Consider the following 16,235-nt stretch of genomic DNA (forward strand, 5'->3'; position numbering starts at 1 on the left):
TTACTATTATCAAATTCAGCGCTAACATTATAATTATGTTTCGAGGCATTTTGCGGACGAAAACAAAGAAAATAAACAGACTCCTGTGAACACAAAAAGAAAGCATGTCACGCTCACTCTTGAGCAAAAGCTTGAAGTGATCAAATTACTGGATGGTGGCAATGCTCCTCTAGATAAATTTGCACGAAAATTCAGCATCGGTAAATCGACAGTTCTGTACATTTCCCGTAACAGGGAATCGATTCGCACAGCCGAGAATCGGTTCAGAGAAACCGGAGTGTCAGACAGGCGTACTACCAAAATGGCGATATTTGTTTTTAATTGCTCATATTTACTTTCCTGCATGAATTAATTTCTTTTCTTTAAAAACGATTCATATTTTACGATGGCTCATCCTCATGTTCAAGCATACATTTATCTCCTGGTTTCTGGAACTTTTTCAGTGTTTAAAAGATATTTTCATTTTCTTTTCGGGGAAATAATCACGATTTTACAGCATATTTGGATTTAAACAGTGATAGCTGTGCGCTTTGTGTGGGACATTTTAGATTTATTTATCGCGGTTATTCAATATGACATTGCTCATTTTGCCACTTTTATGGGAAAATATGTTCAACTGCAGGTGACGTAGGTGAGTTATTTAGTGCTCAAATTTCCTTATTTAGTGGAGATTCGTTCTTATTTAATTGAGCGTATTCTATTTACTATTGCCCTTTTTGCCATTTTCACCGCTCACATTCAAATTATTAAAAGAAGCTTTTTATTTGTTTATTGCCTTTTTCTTCATTTCTATTGCAACTTCTTTTTTTTTTTGTTTATTGGTGCACCCCTGTAGTATTATGTGTCCAATTTGAGATTTTTTATTGCTCATTTCGCTTTTTTTTATTGATGATTAATTGTGCTGCCGCTGCAATATAGATGGCTCAAATAAATTGCCATTGATGCTTTTGGAGACAAATCATTATTACCCGTGTACTACAAAAGTTTCAAAAAGGCATGGATGAACAGGGAAATATCAAGCAAAACTATTGAAGGTTCCTGGAAAAAAAACTGATTGACGAATATCCGCAATTCACTCTGGAGAGTGACGAGGACAGCTCCCTAGATGAAGATGTACTAGCCCTAGCGTCTTCAATTGCTGAGACTTTGGATTAATACCCGTCCACGGATGAAGTGAACCAGTGGTTAAACGATAGTGTCCACGATATGGATGGCAGCACACTTACTGGAGATTGTGACGTGTACAGTGATCAGGAGATAGTAGATTACGTACTTAACCGCCACACTGATTCCAACGTTGATTTGAAGACTAGTATGAGTGACCTTGGACAAAATGGCTCGATTCCCCATGATGATTCAATTAAGATTGAAAGATTCAACGAGAATCGTGAAAAGCATGATAAGGCAATGGAAAGTGTGGAGTACCTCATCAACTTCATGGAAGAAAAAGGAGATATACTGGAGGTTACCAGGCTGAACAAAGTCAAAACGGCGCAGACAATTTTGAGATGAAATCTGTTATTACTATGTTTTGACTTCTAACTGATGAAATCGTTTTTAAGTTTGAATCAATGTTTGAATAAATGTTTGAATCGATGTTTGAATAAACACTTCCCTTTGTTGCCATCAAAAATCTTTTATTGCATTTCTCTAATCAACTCCTATGTGAAATTCGCCAAATCTTGTATCTGGCTTTGATGCTATTACTGATCTAGAGGAATGGAGACTAACTTCTAGTTCTACGGTTCTGTCCGTTGCCAAGAATTAGTTAGTTAGTTTAGTCAGCTCATCCTGTAGTTGGCGATGATGTGTAGTGTCTGTCTTTAGATAGATTTCAAATTATGTGTATGGATACTTAGATGTCATTAGAATTGGTTCCAGATAAAGCATATGGAAAGTTCTGCGTTCAACAGAGGAAGAATATCCATCTTTATCTCCTTCACAGTAGCATAGATCACCTCTACACAACTTTTCGGTCCATATAATTTTAACACTGTGAAAAACATTTTTAGTGGGAAAGGGTAACATTAAACCTTGGGTAAAACTGAATTAATTCCACAGAAGATTTACTACTGATTGCATTTAAATCTGTATTGGGCTTATCAATCTTGCGAAGGATTTTCGGTGGAATCACCCCTTATGTTCATTATGATGTGATTATTATCTTCGCAAACAAATAGATTTATGGTTTGACACTGTTACTCTTAAATGCACATTCTACTTCCATGGCTAGCAGTATCGATTTCGCTCTTTGGATTCTATATTATTTAATTTCAGTTGGGATATCAGCAAACCACTTTGTTTGCCATGTACTTTTTCACTGAAAATGTAGATAATCATAAAATAATCGACTAGGTTCAATCGAAACGTAAACATTCAGCAGCTTGTGTTTGATGTTGAAGTGTCATATGGTTATGACGTTTGAACCATTTTTAGTTTGCATGTCGTGCAGATTAACGGGGTTCAAATTAAAAAGTGTTCAGATTAAAAACGGTCATATTACCGGAGGTGCACGGTACACGCCAAACCCGTTTATCCAAATTCTATATTGTTGAAATAAACATGTTTTTGAATTTAATTCAAACATACATATTTTAGTTTTAAACATGCTTTCAATTTACTTTGAATTATTCATATGTTTAGAGTACAAACGTTTATATTTTTGTTCTAAATGAACAAAATTTGTATCCATGTTCAGAAGACGTTTGAATCCGTCCAAGGTTTCAGCCAATACACGGCATTCACCCCGACGGCCAATTTACAATGAAATTTTAAATTTCACGAAGTTTAAAAGTTCCGTGCAAAGTGCATGGAATTCGGAAGTGGTTATCACAATAGGGGGGATCTTTTCCTTCTTGGCATTAAGCTGGGAAAGTTTTCTAGAATTTTTCCAGGATGATGGATCATCCCCATCATCTATGAGCAAATCAAACTGATTGCTCAAATTAATGTCATCAGAAGAGAGATCAAGAGATTATCCTTTTCTTTGCGTAGAAATAATCAGAGGGAGAGATGGGCGGAGAGAATGTGTTGAGCCCAAGGAATCAAAAATATCTCCAAATGACAAAATAACAAGCGATAGACGAACCGAATAATAACGGTATGTCAGAAGTGGAAAACAATAATGATATAATCTTCACCGTTCTTTTTCATGACAAGCAGCTCGTGCGACCCAACTCATTCGGGGCGGTAGAAAGAAACGAGCAAATTGTTGGCAAGCTGCTTCACGAAGTAAAGCCGAAGATGATACACGTGTGTTAATGGACATTTTTTTGTTATGTCTTTTCCCGATTCATATCAAGCTTTGTCCTCATCCGTGTATATTGCAACAAAGCAGGCAAGCAATATATCATTATCCTTCTACCACTCGGATCGAGCTTTGTTACAGAGCGAGTTTGTCATGGTAGTCGTAGCAACCGTTTTGTCTGTATCGTTGGTTGCTTTATGTGTTTGGATATGCTGGTTGAGCCAAATGAACTATCAAAATCTGAGCCAATCGAACATTCCCATTAGATTTTTTCCGAGGATTTCTTATTCTTACTGCATTAAATTTGAGAGTATAGCAATCGAAAAAAAATCAATCACCTTATTGTTTCGTGTGCAACTAGTTTTTGGAATCAGAAACAATATTCTATCTCTATTTTTTTATCCGTTTCGTTCGTTGGAAGACTCAATCGCGTTAGCTTTACGGAGCCGATAATTCATTGTTCACTGTTTGTAACAAAATTCACTTAATTCTATGTCTAGTAGGAGTTGGCCCGATTACTCGCGGCTTACTCGAGGTTAGAGGGGTACATTGTTGAAGGATAGGATCAGGGGAGGAGCTTGGGGTAGGGTTTCGTTGTCTCATCAGAGCGTTGTCGCCAGTATGACTGGTAGTGCTGTTCTAGCTTCGTCTGGAGTTCGACCGGCTATGGTGACCAGTGGGCGACGATGAGAATCATCGAGACGGGGGGATAAGACAAACAAAAACTAATAAAGAGAGACAAAAGACAAAGGAATTAAATTCTTATACTAGACATTTGAAGAAACACATAAACGGACTGCATATAGCAGAGATCACGGGTTGCCAACACGTCTCTGATAGGAACATAGGGTTGTCTTCCTTGGGCCTCGAGGGTATTCAAAAGTCGCTCTCTGGCGGCGTCATTATCCGTACATTGCCAAACTGCGTGTTCGATGTCATCGTAACTGTTTCCACACCGACAGATGTTGCTGTCCACGAGGTTTATTCTATTGAGATGAGCATCTAGCGAGTAGTGGTTGGACATAAGTCTACTCATCACCCGAATGAAGTCACGACTTAAGCCCAAGCCTTTAAACCACGCTCTCGAAGAAACATTAGGAATAATTGAATGTAACCACCGTCCAAGATTTCCAGTGTCCCAATCAGTTGCCAACTCGAAAGGGTACTCTGACGCACTAAATGGTAAAATTCATCGTGTGAAATTTGCCTGTCATATAATTTGCCTTCCTGCGCGCCCACCTTTGCGAGAGAGTCCGCCTTCTCATTGCCTGGGATTGAGAAATGTGAGGGGACCCATACAAAGGTAATCATATATGATCTTTTGACCAGTACACTCATCTGCTCCCTTCCCTTTGAAAGGAAATAAGATGAGTGCCTACCTTGTTTCATCGACCGAATAGCCTCAATCGAACTGAGACTATCCGAGAAGATGAAGTAATGGTCTGTGGGCATATTGGAAATCATCCCTAGAGTCGGTGTATAATGAGTCACGCCAAGAATGAAGCCAAGTCTACCTATTGAACTGTCAAACTGGCTACCTATCGTGCAAAATAAATAAACATTACGATGCTATGAATGCTACACGAAAGGTATTGCAATAAAATATAAAATTTAATCGAAGAAATGACCATACACACGCAGTGAGCATTTAAATTGTAATTAGATTCGTTTGGTAATGATTAGTAATGAGAATTTGTAATATATGTTGCTGATTTAATCCGACAAAATCACTAATATAATAATTTACTGCAGCCGGTAATTAAATTTCTCGCTAGAAGTCCTTTGAAGTTGATGCAGACGTCCTCTGTTGCCAAGTGAAAGGGAAGGGAATCTTTCGAAAACCGTGATGCGACTTCCACTGTTTTTCTCTTGGCGTGACTCATTATACACCGACTCTAATCATCCCCAATGCGAAGTTGATTGCTGCCAGCTAAGCAACAAAAACGGAACAAGGTTCCTGAAGTTTGCGGAAGGCGCTAGAGTTTTCATTGCAGACACCGAAGCCAGTAGATCCATTGAGATGGGACCCGTCTGTAAAATATCTTTTCATGCAATTGACTTGTTGGTACTTTTCAGTAAAAATACGTGGGATAATAATAGGTCGAAGTTGATTTGGAATCCCATGAGTTGCTTGTTTCATGGTCAGATCATATTCAATTGAGTAACTGCGATTGGTGAAGTGAACACAGTCTGGAGTATAACAAGGAAGACACATATCCGACGATATGTTGTGGTGGTAGATTCTCATAAATCGAGATTGTGTGTTCAGCCCAAGAATTTCTTCAAAATTTGCAATTATAAGTGTGTTCGTCACTCCGCATTTGATTAGTATTCTGAGAGAGAGCTCCCAGAAACGGTTCTGCAGGGGTGTTACTCCTGCCAGAACCTCGAGACTCATGTTATGCGTTGAGTGCATACAGCCTAGAGCAATACGCAGACAACGATATTGAATTCGTTCCAATTTTATTAGGTGACTTTTTCTTGCCGAGAGAAAGCAGAAAGAGCCGTACTCTAGAACAGAGATAATAGTTGTTTTATAAAGCGTTAGGAGGTCTCCCGGATGAGCACCCCACCATGTGCCGCAAATTGAACGGAGAAAGTTGATCCTCTGCTGACATTTTTGCTTCAAATACGTAATATGGGCATTCCAAGTGCACTTTGAATCAAACCAGACCCCAAGGTACTTGAAAGATAATGATTGGGTAATGTTTCTGCCCAAAAGATTAAGCTGCATTTGGGCTGGGTACCGCTTTCGAGTAAACACTACCAGTTTAGTTTTCTGCGGCGAGAATTCGATCCCTAGATTCCTAGCCCAAGAAGACAAAGTATTCTAACTCTATTGAATTAATTAATCTTTTTTGTTTAATTAATGGCACCAAGAAATATGCAAAATATTGCGATGCAATCAATTATTATTTTGCACGTAAATCGCTGAGCACTAATGCTACCGACCCCAGGGAGGTAGCTCCCACACCTGGACCCTTCCTATCGACCCATCAACTCATGAGCCGGGGACCAACGGCTTCACTTCTCGTGATCAGAGATAGTATTCCTTAGAACATCCCGGCGGCGCTGCCTGGGATTGAACCCAGGCCTGCTAGGGGAGAGTTAATCACGCTTACCACTACACCACCGGTGCCGCTAAATGCTAGCTTATAGCAAGGGTTGCAAGATAATTTAGGTACAAATCCCTGCAGCCGAATTGTATTTTGTTTGCTCCGCAAATCTCTCCCTCTGAGTATTTCTACTTTTGCGCTTAGCTACCATGGCAAAACTTTTATCCAAATCGACTTCCAAGCAGGAATTTTCCAAATATCCAAGTAGGACTACCTCGGGCAGGGTCCAAACAAGGATCGAAGAGAAATAAGAGTCGAAAAAGGTGCTGTTTAATTTAATTGTAGTTTTAGGTAGCAGTAACACTTCCTTCAGCAAAAATCAAATAGATGTGCACGGCAAGAGAGCACGATGCGGACTACGCAATAAATGTTAAATTGTTTATTAGTGACGCTATAAATGTTAAATAGTATTAGTTAAATTAATATTTCAAACTCAATGATATATCATTGAAGAATGTTGTTCTTAATTGTAAACCATCTAACAAGTTTCACAAAGTTGCGAACTTTTAAATTAAAACTGCAAAAATAAACAGGGTATTTTTTTATCAATTTTTTTTTCGCCAAAAAAATCGGGTTTATCGGTTTTTTGTCCACATGTGGTTATTTTGGTAACGTTTATTTGGACGGATATGGTTGTATTCGGTATTGGTAAAATGCTACTTTCAACCCTAGTTTCAAGTTTTTGCAGACACTTTTTTCGATTATGTTTTTATTCCATCGCTACGGTGCTACACGTTTATATGATAGTAGCACTGAAGCATTCCACGCAACCATTTAGTGTATCTCAAAAACAGCTTATTGATTAGATTAGCTCCAAATTCAGCCTTTTGGAGGCAGATAAATTAGTATCAATCTGATAGTTAGCCACAATGGACAAGCTTTTAATAGTCGGGCTTACTTGTTGTGTATTTTACATTCTTGTAGAAGCTAAAAACGTGCAATTCACATTAAACAAATTAGATATAAGTAAAAAAATTGTGATAACTGAATGCACAAGCACCGGAAAGAATCAATGGGAACAACAATCCCATCCATACATCTGTGGGTGGTTCGTTTTATGTATGAATGACATTGGAATCGAGAGTCAATGTCCAGAAAACCTCCTTTTTAATCCAGATATTGGGCTATGCGATTTGTCTGAGAATGTAAATTGTGACGACATAACAACCACAACAGCTCCGGAAGATCCTACAACCGATACAACATTGATTGAGACTACCGAAACAACTGCTAGTGACGATTTCACAACCGATACTTCGGTTGAAACTACAACTGAAAATGTCACCACTGTTGAAACTACAACTGAGAATGATACTACGATTGATAATACAACTAAAGATGATCCAACGGTTGATACTACAACTGAAGATTATACCACGATTGATACTACAACTGAAGATGCTACCACGGTTGTTACTACAACTGAGAATGATACTACAGTTGATACTACAACTGAAGATGGTGTTATTACTACAACTGAGAATGATACTACGGTTGAAACTACAACTAATGATGATACCACGGTTGAAATTACTACTAAAGATGATACCACGGTTATTACTACAACTGAGAATGATACTACGGTTGATACTACAACTGAGAATAATACTACGGTTGAAACTACAACTAATGATGATACCACCACTGATAATACAACTGATGATGATACTACGGCAACTACCGATCAGGAAGAAACCACCACAGATTCAAATCTCAGTCCTGAAACGACGACGGATCAATTGGAAACAACAAGCATAGACAACGAGGTGACAACAGAGGAAATCAATACTACCGTGGAAGATGAAACTACTGAAGGGGCTACAGAATCAGATTGTGAACCTTTGTGTGCAGACCTTCTAGCTTCAGGTGGTGAAATTGCCGATCCTAGTAATTGCGGTAGATTTATTAGCTGCACTGACCAGTGCAGCGGTGGTACCATGTTTTGCCCATCTAATTTGCATTTCAATCACATTATGTCTGTATGTGACCTACCAGAACGGGCTGAGTGTTTGTTGGAAGTATGTGTCGGCATACCGACCGGAGTCATCCCCAGTGTAAACAGCTGCCGACAGTAAGCACAACTGCCAACAGTAGCATATTTTCAAAGCTCTGTCATCTTATTATGATTTCATTACAGCTACTACGGGTGCATGAACTCGAACGCCATCCTCCAAAGTTGTGGACCTGGACTGGTGTTCGATCCTGTGAAGAAATTATGTGTAACAGAAGATGCTGACAATCCATGTGTAGTAAGTATTCATATCTTAGCGGGTGGAAATAAAAATGTAATTCTCATTTATGCTTAACTAGTTCCCGGATATCCCCGCACCGCCACCAGAAGTTTATTCGCAATGCACTCCAACCGTTGTCGAACAACAGCTTCGTCATCCCACTCGTTGTGACGTGTTTTATCGATGCGTACGAGGCATGCTGTCTGGCCGAATATGCCTCGATGGCTTGTTATTTGACGAATCGCTAGGAAAGTGCAATCTAGCGGAACTAGTTGATTGTGTCGACGAAACTGAGCAGCAGTGAAGATATTCAGTGGAAAAATCTCAAAATGTGGAAAGTCATTCGAAACGCAAGGCAGTTCATAATTCTCGCTCATCTTTTCAAATAGACCATTCTCTTTAACGACTTTCTCTTTCGTTAATAACTCGACTATAAAAACGTGTCCTGACCCATTCATCGTTTTGGATACTAGATCGTTTTTTCTCATTCAACTAACTGTTTGTAGAAAATATCCCCAAATGCCTTTACACGGCCACGGTGATTCAAAGTGAAAGTCAATGCAAATAATCGATAAATATACATTGGTCTATTTGAAAAGATGCGCTAGAACGCTTTAGCTGGTTTGATTGTTGGAAATGGAATAGAAGGTTTTAATAAAATTACACTATAGCACATATTAATAGGGTAATTTGGTTAAGATTTATTTTCCGTCATACTAAGCACAGCCCACTCTTAACCTTTCTTTTTCGAACGCGTTTTATAAAACATGGAATGATTCTATCAAAAATGACTTCTAAATTTAGTTAGATTTCCATACTTATCGTTAGATTTGATAAAGAGTCACTGTTGAAATATTGTTAAAAATCGAACACTGCTTCTTGATTACTATTCCACCACACGCGTTTCAATTGAAACACATTGAAACGTCATTGGATTCACTTTGGCAGGCCGGATGAAGGCAGAACAAAATATTCATTATGAGCGCTTCTTTTGTTTTTGAGAAGAATGGATGTAAACATTCATAGGGTTAACTACCCCATTTCCAGCCTATTAAGCACAACCCGCACTTAGTCTTTCTTAATCTAGCGCAGTTTAGCACCAAACGGAATGTTATTATCACTGATGGCTTCCAAATTTATTTACCTTTCCGTACCGTAAGATTTGATAAAGATAAACCAATCGTTGAGATATTGTCAAAAGTCTAACACTGCTTCTTGACGCCTAACTCGGCCTACGGATTCTAAACTCGGCCTAACGCGTTGAAACGCAATTGTAAAGTGGACCCTACACGATTACTTTTATTGACAATAATCGTATTGTCAATACATTCTATATTGACGTCAATATATCGAGATTGACAATATTTCTGAATTCACATCATCAATATTATTGTCAATAATTCCCCTTCGCATCAATATATTGATGCGTGTGGGGTTTGCTTAACGCCAGTGAATTGACTTCGGCCTATCGGATGAAGATAGAAATTGATTCGGTCGGAGAGCTTCTTTTGTTTTTGGGAATAATGGGTGCAAACGTTCATATCACGTGTTCTCATTGACTTTGTTCGGTAGCTTATTAACTAAAGTATCGTACCAAATGCATAATTGACTTGTTAACTATGAAATTATGGATTTATTGGAAGTTTTCTGCTCGATAGACCCAAAATGGGCGATTAGGTCGAAGTAGTTCTCTACCCTATTATGCGTTCTTATACACAGAAACAAAATCCATAGGCAAAATTACTATATTGATGGTTTAAATTAAATATTCCCACCAATAGATTTGTGCAGAAACGAAATTCATTTAATTTTACTATTTTTTCTATCAAAACTACTATGCCGTTTGAGACTTCTAAATTTAGTTAGATTTCCATACTTATCGTTAGATTTGATAAAGAGTCACTGTTGAAATATTGTTAAAAATCGAACACTGCTTCTTAATTACTATTCCACCACACGCGTTTCAATTGAAACACATTGAAACGTCATTGGATTCACTTTGGCAGGCCGGATGAAGGCAGAACAAAATATTCATTATGAGCGCTTCTTTTGTTTTTGAGAAGAATGGATGCAAACATTCATAGGGTTAACTACCCCATTTCCAGCCTATTAAGCACAACCCGCACTTAGTCTTTCTTAATCTAGCGCAGTTTAGCACCAAACGGAATGTTATTATCACTGATGGCTTCCAAATTTATTTACCTTTCCGTACCGTAAGATTTGATAAAGATAAACCAATCGTTGAGATATTGTCAAAAGTCTAACACTGCTTCTTGACGCCTAACTCGGCCTACGGATTCTAAACTCGGCCTAACGCGTTGAAACGCAATTGTAAAGTGGACCCTACACGATTACTTTTATTGACAATAATCGTATTGTCAATACATTCTATATTGACGTCAATATATCGAGATTGACAATATTTCTGAATTCACATCATCAATATTATTGTCAATAATTCCCCTTCGCATCAATATATTGATGCGTGTGGGGTTTGCTTAACGCCAGTGAATTGACTTCGGCCTATCGGATGAAGATAGAAATTGATTCGGTTGGAGAGCTTCTTTTGTTTTTGGGAATAATGGGTGCAAACGTTCATATCACGTGTTCTCATTGACTTTGTTCGGTAGCTTATTAACTAAAGTATCGTACCAAATGCATAATTGACTTGTTAACTATGAAATCATGGATTTATTGGAAGTTTTCTGCTCGATAGACCCAAAATGGGCGATTAGGCCGAAGTAGTTCTCTACCCTATTATGCGTTCTTATACACAGAAACAAAATCCATAGGCAAAATTACTATATTGATGGTTTAAATTAAATATTCCCACCAATAGATTTGTGCAGAAACGAAATTCATTTAATTTTACTATTTTTTCTATCAAAACTACTATGCCGTTTGAGTAAGTATAGTAGTTTTGACAGAATGGTATTAACTTTGTTTATATTTATAGTCAACTATACTGAAATTATGGTAGATTTAACGGCATTAAGCGTAGTTATACTGAAAATAAGTGTTTTCTGCAAAATAGTATTTATAACTATGGTCTTTGTTTCAGTGTAGAATTTGTTTTGAAGCGTTTGAACTGAAGTATCGTACCAAACGTACGTTTGATTCGTTCACGTCGCAATCATTGATATTATTGAAGTTTCTGATCGATATGAAGGAAATAGGCGCTTATGCCGAAGTAGTGCTCTACCCCCTACTAGAAAAATAAATCATCAAATTGTATTTATGTAATTCTCACACGAATTTATCCTATAGGATCAACAAATGAATCCTATGGGTACACATACAAGCCATGTGTGACTCTAGGGTGCCAATGAATGTTTGGGTAAAAATGACCATCGAATGGCATCAAAGGACCATATACAAAATGTTTATTGACTCGAGAAAAAACCCTATGCAAAAGTTGGTCTCAATTGGACATAATTTAGGAGTGCCGTAAAGCGGTTCAAGTTCGATCTTTTTCAGGTGCAAAATCACTCATGAACTGGATACATGAAATTATGGAAATATTTTTTAATGGACCATATCGTTAACCCTCGAATGCATAGTGTTGCCATTTGTCAAAATACATTTTTTTTGTCTTTAAACATGGTGGAACAACATTTTGATAGTAAGCGCAATATATATAACTAGAAGAAAAATTCACCACAAAATATAAAATCATGCATTTAAGGGTTAATTTATAATATTTGCTTCCAAGCTACTAGCATATCATTTTAAACCATCACTAGCATTTGGTTCGCGATACTTTACCAGAGAGATTGTCTGTTCTTGGAGTAGTTCTTTTAATATTCAAAAATTCAAAATACAAAAATCTCATCTTTTCACCACATGCATCTAAACAAATTTGAATTGGGTGAGTGTGTTTATTATTTTGGGAGTATTCCTTGTGGAGAAAAAAATATAGGGAAAATTTACTAATGATTCTCTAATTGAACACACTTCCGTAAACCTCAATATTATCATTTAATTCAAAATTTCTTCCACAGGAATTAGTCTCAATTCTGTTCTGCATGTCTACGTTGAAAAATATGGAAATACTTATTTTGAACATGACTTAGACCGTATTGCCAATGAGGGAGTACTAGTTTCATAACTGACACAATTCCCCAGATCAAATGTTGGTTTAAATTATCAAATTAGGGGAATTTACGTATTCTCGTCAATCTAAGCAGCGTCTGCACTTCTACTAGCATTTTCTCAGCGTCACGCACATATATGATGTGTCTGTTTGTTTACATTCATCTGCTGCTTGCTTCTCTATCCATTCCAATCGACAGAATTTTTCAAAACGTTTTGAAAGCGTTTTTACAACGCTCCAAACTTCTCAGGTGAGTGTGACTATTGTCGGCAGTCTCTTTTTCTTCGGCAACCTTCCCATTAGAACTACGTGTTAACCAGCTGTTCTATTATCGGCAACTCGAAATCAACCTCATTTTGTAGTGCGTATGCTTTATTTGAAGAAAAATGTAGCATTACTGGATTGCTCGATCGTTCAAATATAATCAGATTGAAGCTGAAAGGCTAAACAATCGTTTGGACACATTCAGGGAAGTGCGTTGATGGGAAAACATAGTGAAATTAACGTTTAAATTTTGGTTGCCGAAAACAGTCAATGGGTGCCGAAGCCAACATTTACCCTATATCGTTTTAATTTTTTTTTCAATTTTTTTTTTTTTTAATCAAAAAACTTTGTTTTTCCTTGATGTTTTTTCCGTCGATTTTGTATTCCGTACTGATGCCAGGGAGGCAGCTCCCACACCTCGATCCATCAACTCATGAAATGGAGACCAATGGCTTTACTTCCCTTCCGAAGGAAAGATTTTATGCATCAGAAAATGAATGAGAGTCAACAACGCAGGCAATAATCGTTGGTAAGTAAAACTTAATAACTACAAATTTATTAATTTTACAACCGTCACAAGCATTAAGTTCGTTATATGTATTTCAATATGGTCTTCTCTAGAAATACTTACATCGAATGTATTTTTGGATTTATTACATCCTCTGCATATGTTTCATGCAACAAATGTAATTGCAGTTTTTGCAATGGACTGCAGCTGCATACAAGTAAGTTTTTTCTTCCAGAATGCATATTTTTGTATAAAACCGTCACGAGATGATTTTCTAGACGTAATGCATATAGTGTACAATTCCTAAAGCATTATTTCTAAATTTTCTACCACGAAGTCAACCATTTCCATAAGAAAATTGAGAAAACAAGTTCATTTGGAAAAAAAATTAAAAAATCCGAGTTTTGCAGTTTGAAAAATAATATTTTTCACTCTTATTCGCTTTCAATATCACGCGTGATATCGGAACAAAATATCATGCCTATTTTTGATTTAAAAACTCCTTTGATATTGTGAGACTATTCACAACATATAAAAATGCAACTGATAGTTGACTCGATACAATCATAGAGGTAACTCTATGATACAACTGCTCGATGGCAGACACGAAGCTACTGCTTCCAGCAGTGACGGTAGATTCGGGTCGCGTTCCGATGTAAAGCAAAAATCATTAAACTTAAACTCACCACGGTTTGGATAGAATTGTAGCTGGTGAATTTAGTTAGCTTGATATTTGTAGCTTGTAATATCTTCCACAGTAGCTTGCATATTGATTTTTGTCTACGAAAATCAAGCGTAAATTTGGGCAATGCACACGAAACGAAAATCAATTATTTTATTCATGCGTTTCACTTATACATTTTTTCCAAAACATCAGCCTTATACATTCCATAAGACAAACCACATAGGTCCTATAATAATGCATAAATGGTATGTGTGACCGCTTATACATTTAATTTCACGCATGATCTTCATTAACTTTTTGCAAGGCGTCTGCTTATTTTTTTTTCCTCTGTTCGGGACCTAACACTACTGCGACCAGTAAATTGATCTATTGTAGTATGTCTCGTGTCCTTAGTTTAGTGCATGTCGTATTACTCCATCACTATTGAGAAATGATGAAGTATTCGATTTTTTTACAGTTGCCACTCTTGCATATATCGCAAGGATCCGACTTTAATTGAAAGGTCCCGCTATTTATACCCTTCGGAGTGTTGAAACACCCTACAAAGGCGCGCCCCTTTGTCAGTCAAAATTGGATTCCTTAGCAACAAAATTAAGGTATGACACCGATAATGACCATGCATCAGAACCCTAGCCTTAACCACTTCAAACTAGGGAACAACGAAGAGAAGATTAGGAATCACATAGATGAAGACTAATTAACTCATTTTTTCCTTGTTTCAAGATCATCCTCGGTGGACAAAGTCGAGTCTTGTCACTATCAACAAGGCATAAAAAGTATCAAGGACTAAGATGTGTTCCTTGGATTACTGAAAAATCCTGTTCCCCTAGTTTGAAGTAATCAGCACTGGGAATCGGTGGTAGATCTTACATCCCGTAACGTACCACGAAAAGGTAATCTACCCACGTTACGGGGCAATGCTTATTAGTTGACTTATACATTTTATGACTAATCAGCAATGCAAATTTGCCAAAAGGTATAAGAAGATTTCTATCCATGCACAGTGGTGCAAAAGGCCAAATCCATGAACTTTTTTCATTAGCACCTTTTACAGTGGTTTTTTCAATAGGGTGTCTTGAGAAGAGTTTTTATAAATGACAAGACCCATTGAATGAAGTTACGTTTTAGTTCGAAACTTCACCACAGGTGGCGCTGCAAAATCTAACTTTTTAGTTTGACCAGATAGAGATATAAATTCTTCAGCTAAGTTGTAGGTTGCTTCATAACTAAAAACTTTGTAGAAGACGCCATATCTCTATGTTTTGTTTGTTTGTTTTTGACAAGCCAAAGCAACCCATGATTGGCATTTTTTAACTGTCATTCGAGCGTTATGGTACAACAATTGAGTTCATCGGAGTAAAGCCGGTTACTGTTTAAAAAATTCTGATTCACTGATCTAAAGTTGTGAAAAGCTTTCTAGTCCCAATAGGCCAATTGTCAAAACAGGCGCAAGAAAGTCGTAATAAAGACTATTACCCCGTACCAGTGCTGAGATTTGTCATTGTCATTGACAGATTTTCGTGCGATATTGACAAAATTGTTCGTCACATAGTCACTGACAGACTTGATCCTCAAAAAAACCTTCGTCAAAATCTTATTCATTTTTTCGTCAATGACAAAGATTCACCTGGTAACAAATCGTGTAATTTAGTACATTCTGTGTCACATTATTGTTATCCAAGTAGTTCAGGACGTAGATGCTTGTTCACTAAAATGGCTCCATGTAATTGTTTTGCTCAAGTCATTTAATTTCGTTACAAATTTAGTTAATATAAAAATCCACACATTCTAGTTGATCGATCACGCAACACTTCCAGAGCGTTATGGCTAGTTGCAAGACCTGCATAAATCTTATCCGAACAATCTCCATGCCGCACCGCACCGACAACCGAGCTGTCTGGCTGCATGTAACCAAGGCAATTATTGACAGCCGTCTACTCTATGGCCTGAAGCTCACCACAATGGCCAAAAACAAACTTTTGCAAGTCCTTGCCCCGGTTTACAACGGCTACATCCGGGTAGTTTCAAGTATCGTGCCCTCGACGCCGGCTGACCCAACCTGGGTTGAAGTCGGGGTACTTCCCTTCGGGC

The 16,235-nt window shown here is 37.6% G+C and overlaps 2 protein-coding genes across 2 annotated transcripts in view; one reads left to right on the top strand and one right to left on the bottom strand.

Annotated features, from left to right (window-relative positions):
* LOC135710405 (uncharacterized) overlaps positions 1 to 16,235 on the bottom strand; it is a 183,169-nt gene that overhangs the window by 42,650 nt on the left and 124,284 nt on the right. The window lies entirely within an intron of this gene.
* On the top strand, positions 1,207 to 8,956 carry LOC135710398 (uncharacterized). The gene is made up of 4 exons (XM_065232963.1): positions 1,207 to 1,312; positions 7,324 to 8,434; positions 8,501 to 8,612; positions 8,674 to 8,956. The coding sequence occupies exons 1-4, from the start codon at positions 1,207 to 1,209 to the stop codon at positions 8,896 to 8,898; spliced, it is 1,554 nt and encodes a 517-aa protein (XP_065089035.1). The 3' UTR covers positions 8,899 to 8,956.

Source organism: Ochlerotatus camptorhynchus, unplaced genomic scaffold, assembly GCF_037179485.1.
Source record: "Ochlerotatus camptorhynchus isolate MF236.1 unplaced genomic scaffold, CSIRO-AGI_Acam_v1.1 ptg000380l, whole genome shotgun sequence".
Classification (NCBI taxonomy): domain Eukaryota; kingdom Metazoa; phylum Arthropoda; class Insecta; order Diptera; family Culicidae; genus Ochlerotatus; species Ochlerotatus camptorhynchus.

Coding starts and splice junctions, on each gene's coding strand:
- LOC135710398 (XM_065232963.1), top strand. CDS start 1,207: ATGGATGGCAGCACACTTACTGGAGATTGTGACGTGTACAGTGATCAG. Junction 8,435..8,500: donor AGTGTAAACAGCTGCCGACA/GTAAGCACAACT, acceptor ATTTCATTACAG/CTACTACGGGTGCATGAACT. Junction 8,613..8,673: donor ATGCTGACAATCCATGTGTA/GTAAGTATTCAT, acceptor ATGCTTAACTAG/TTCCCGGATATCCCCGCACC.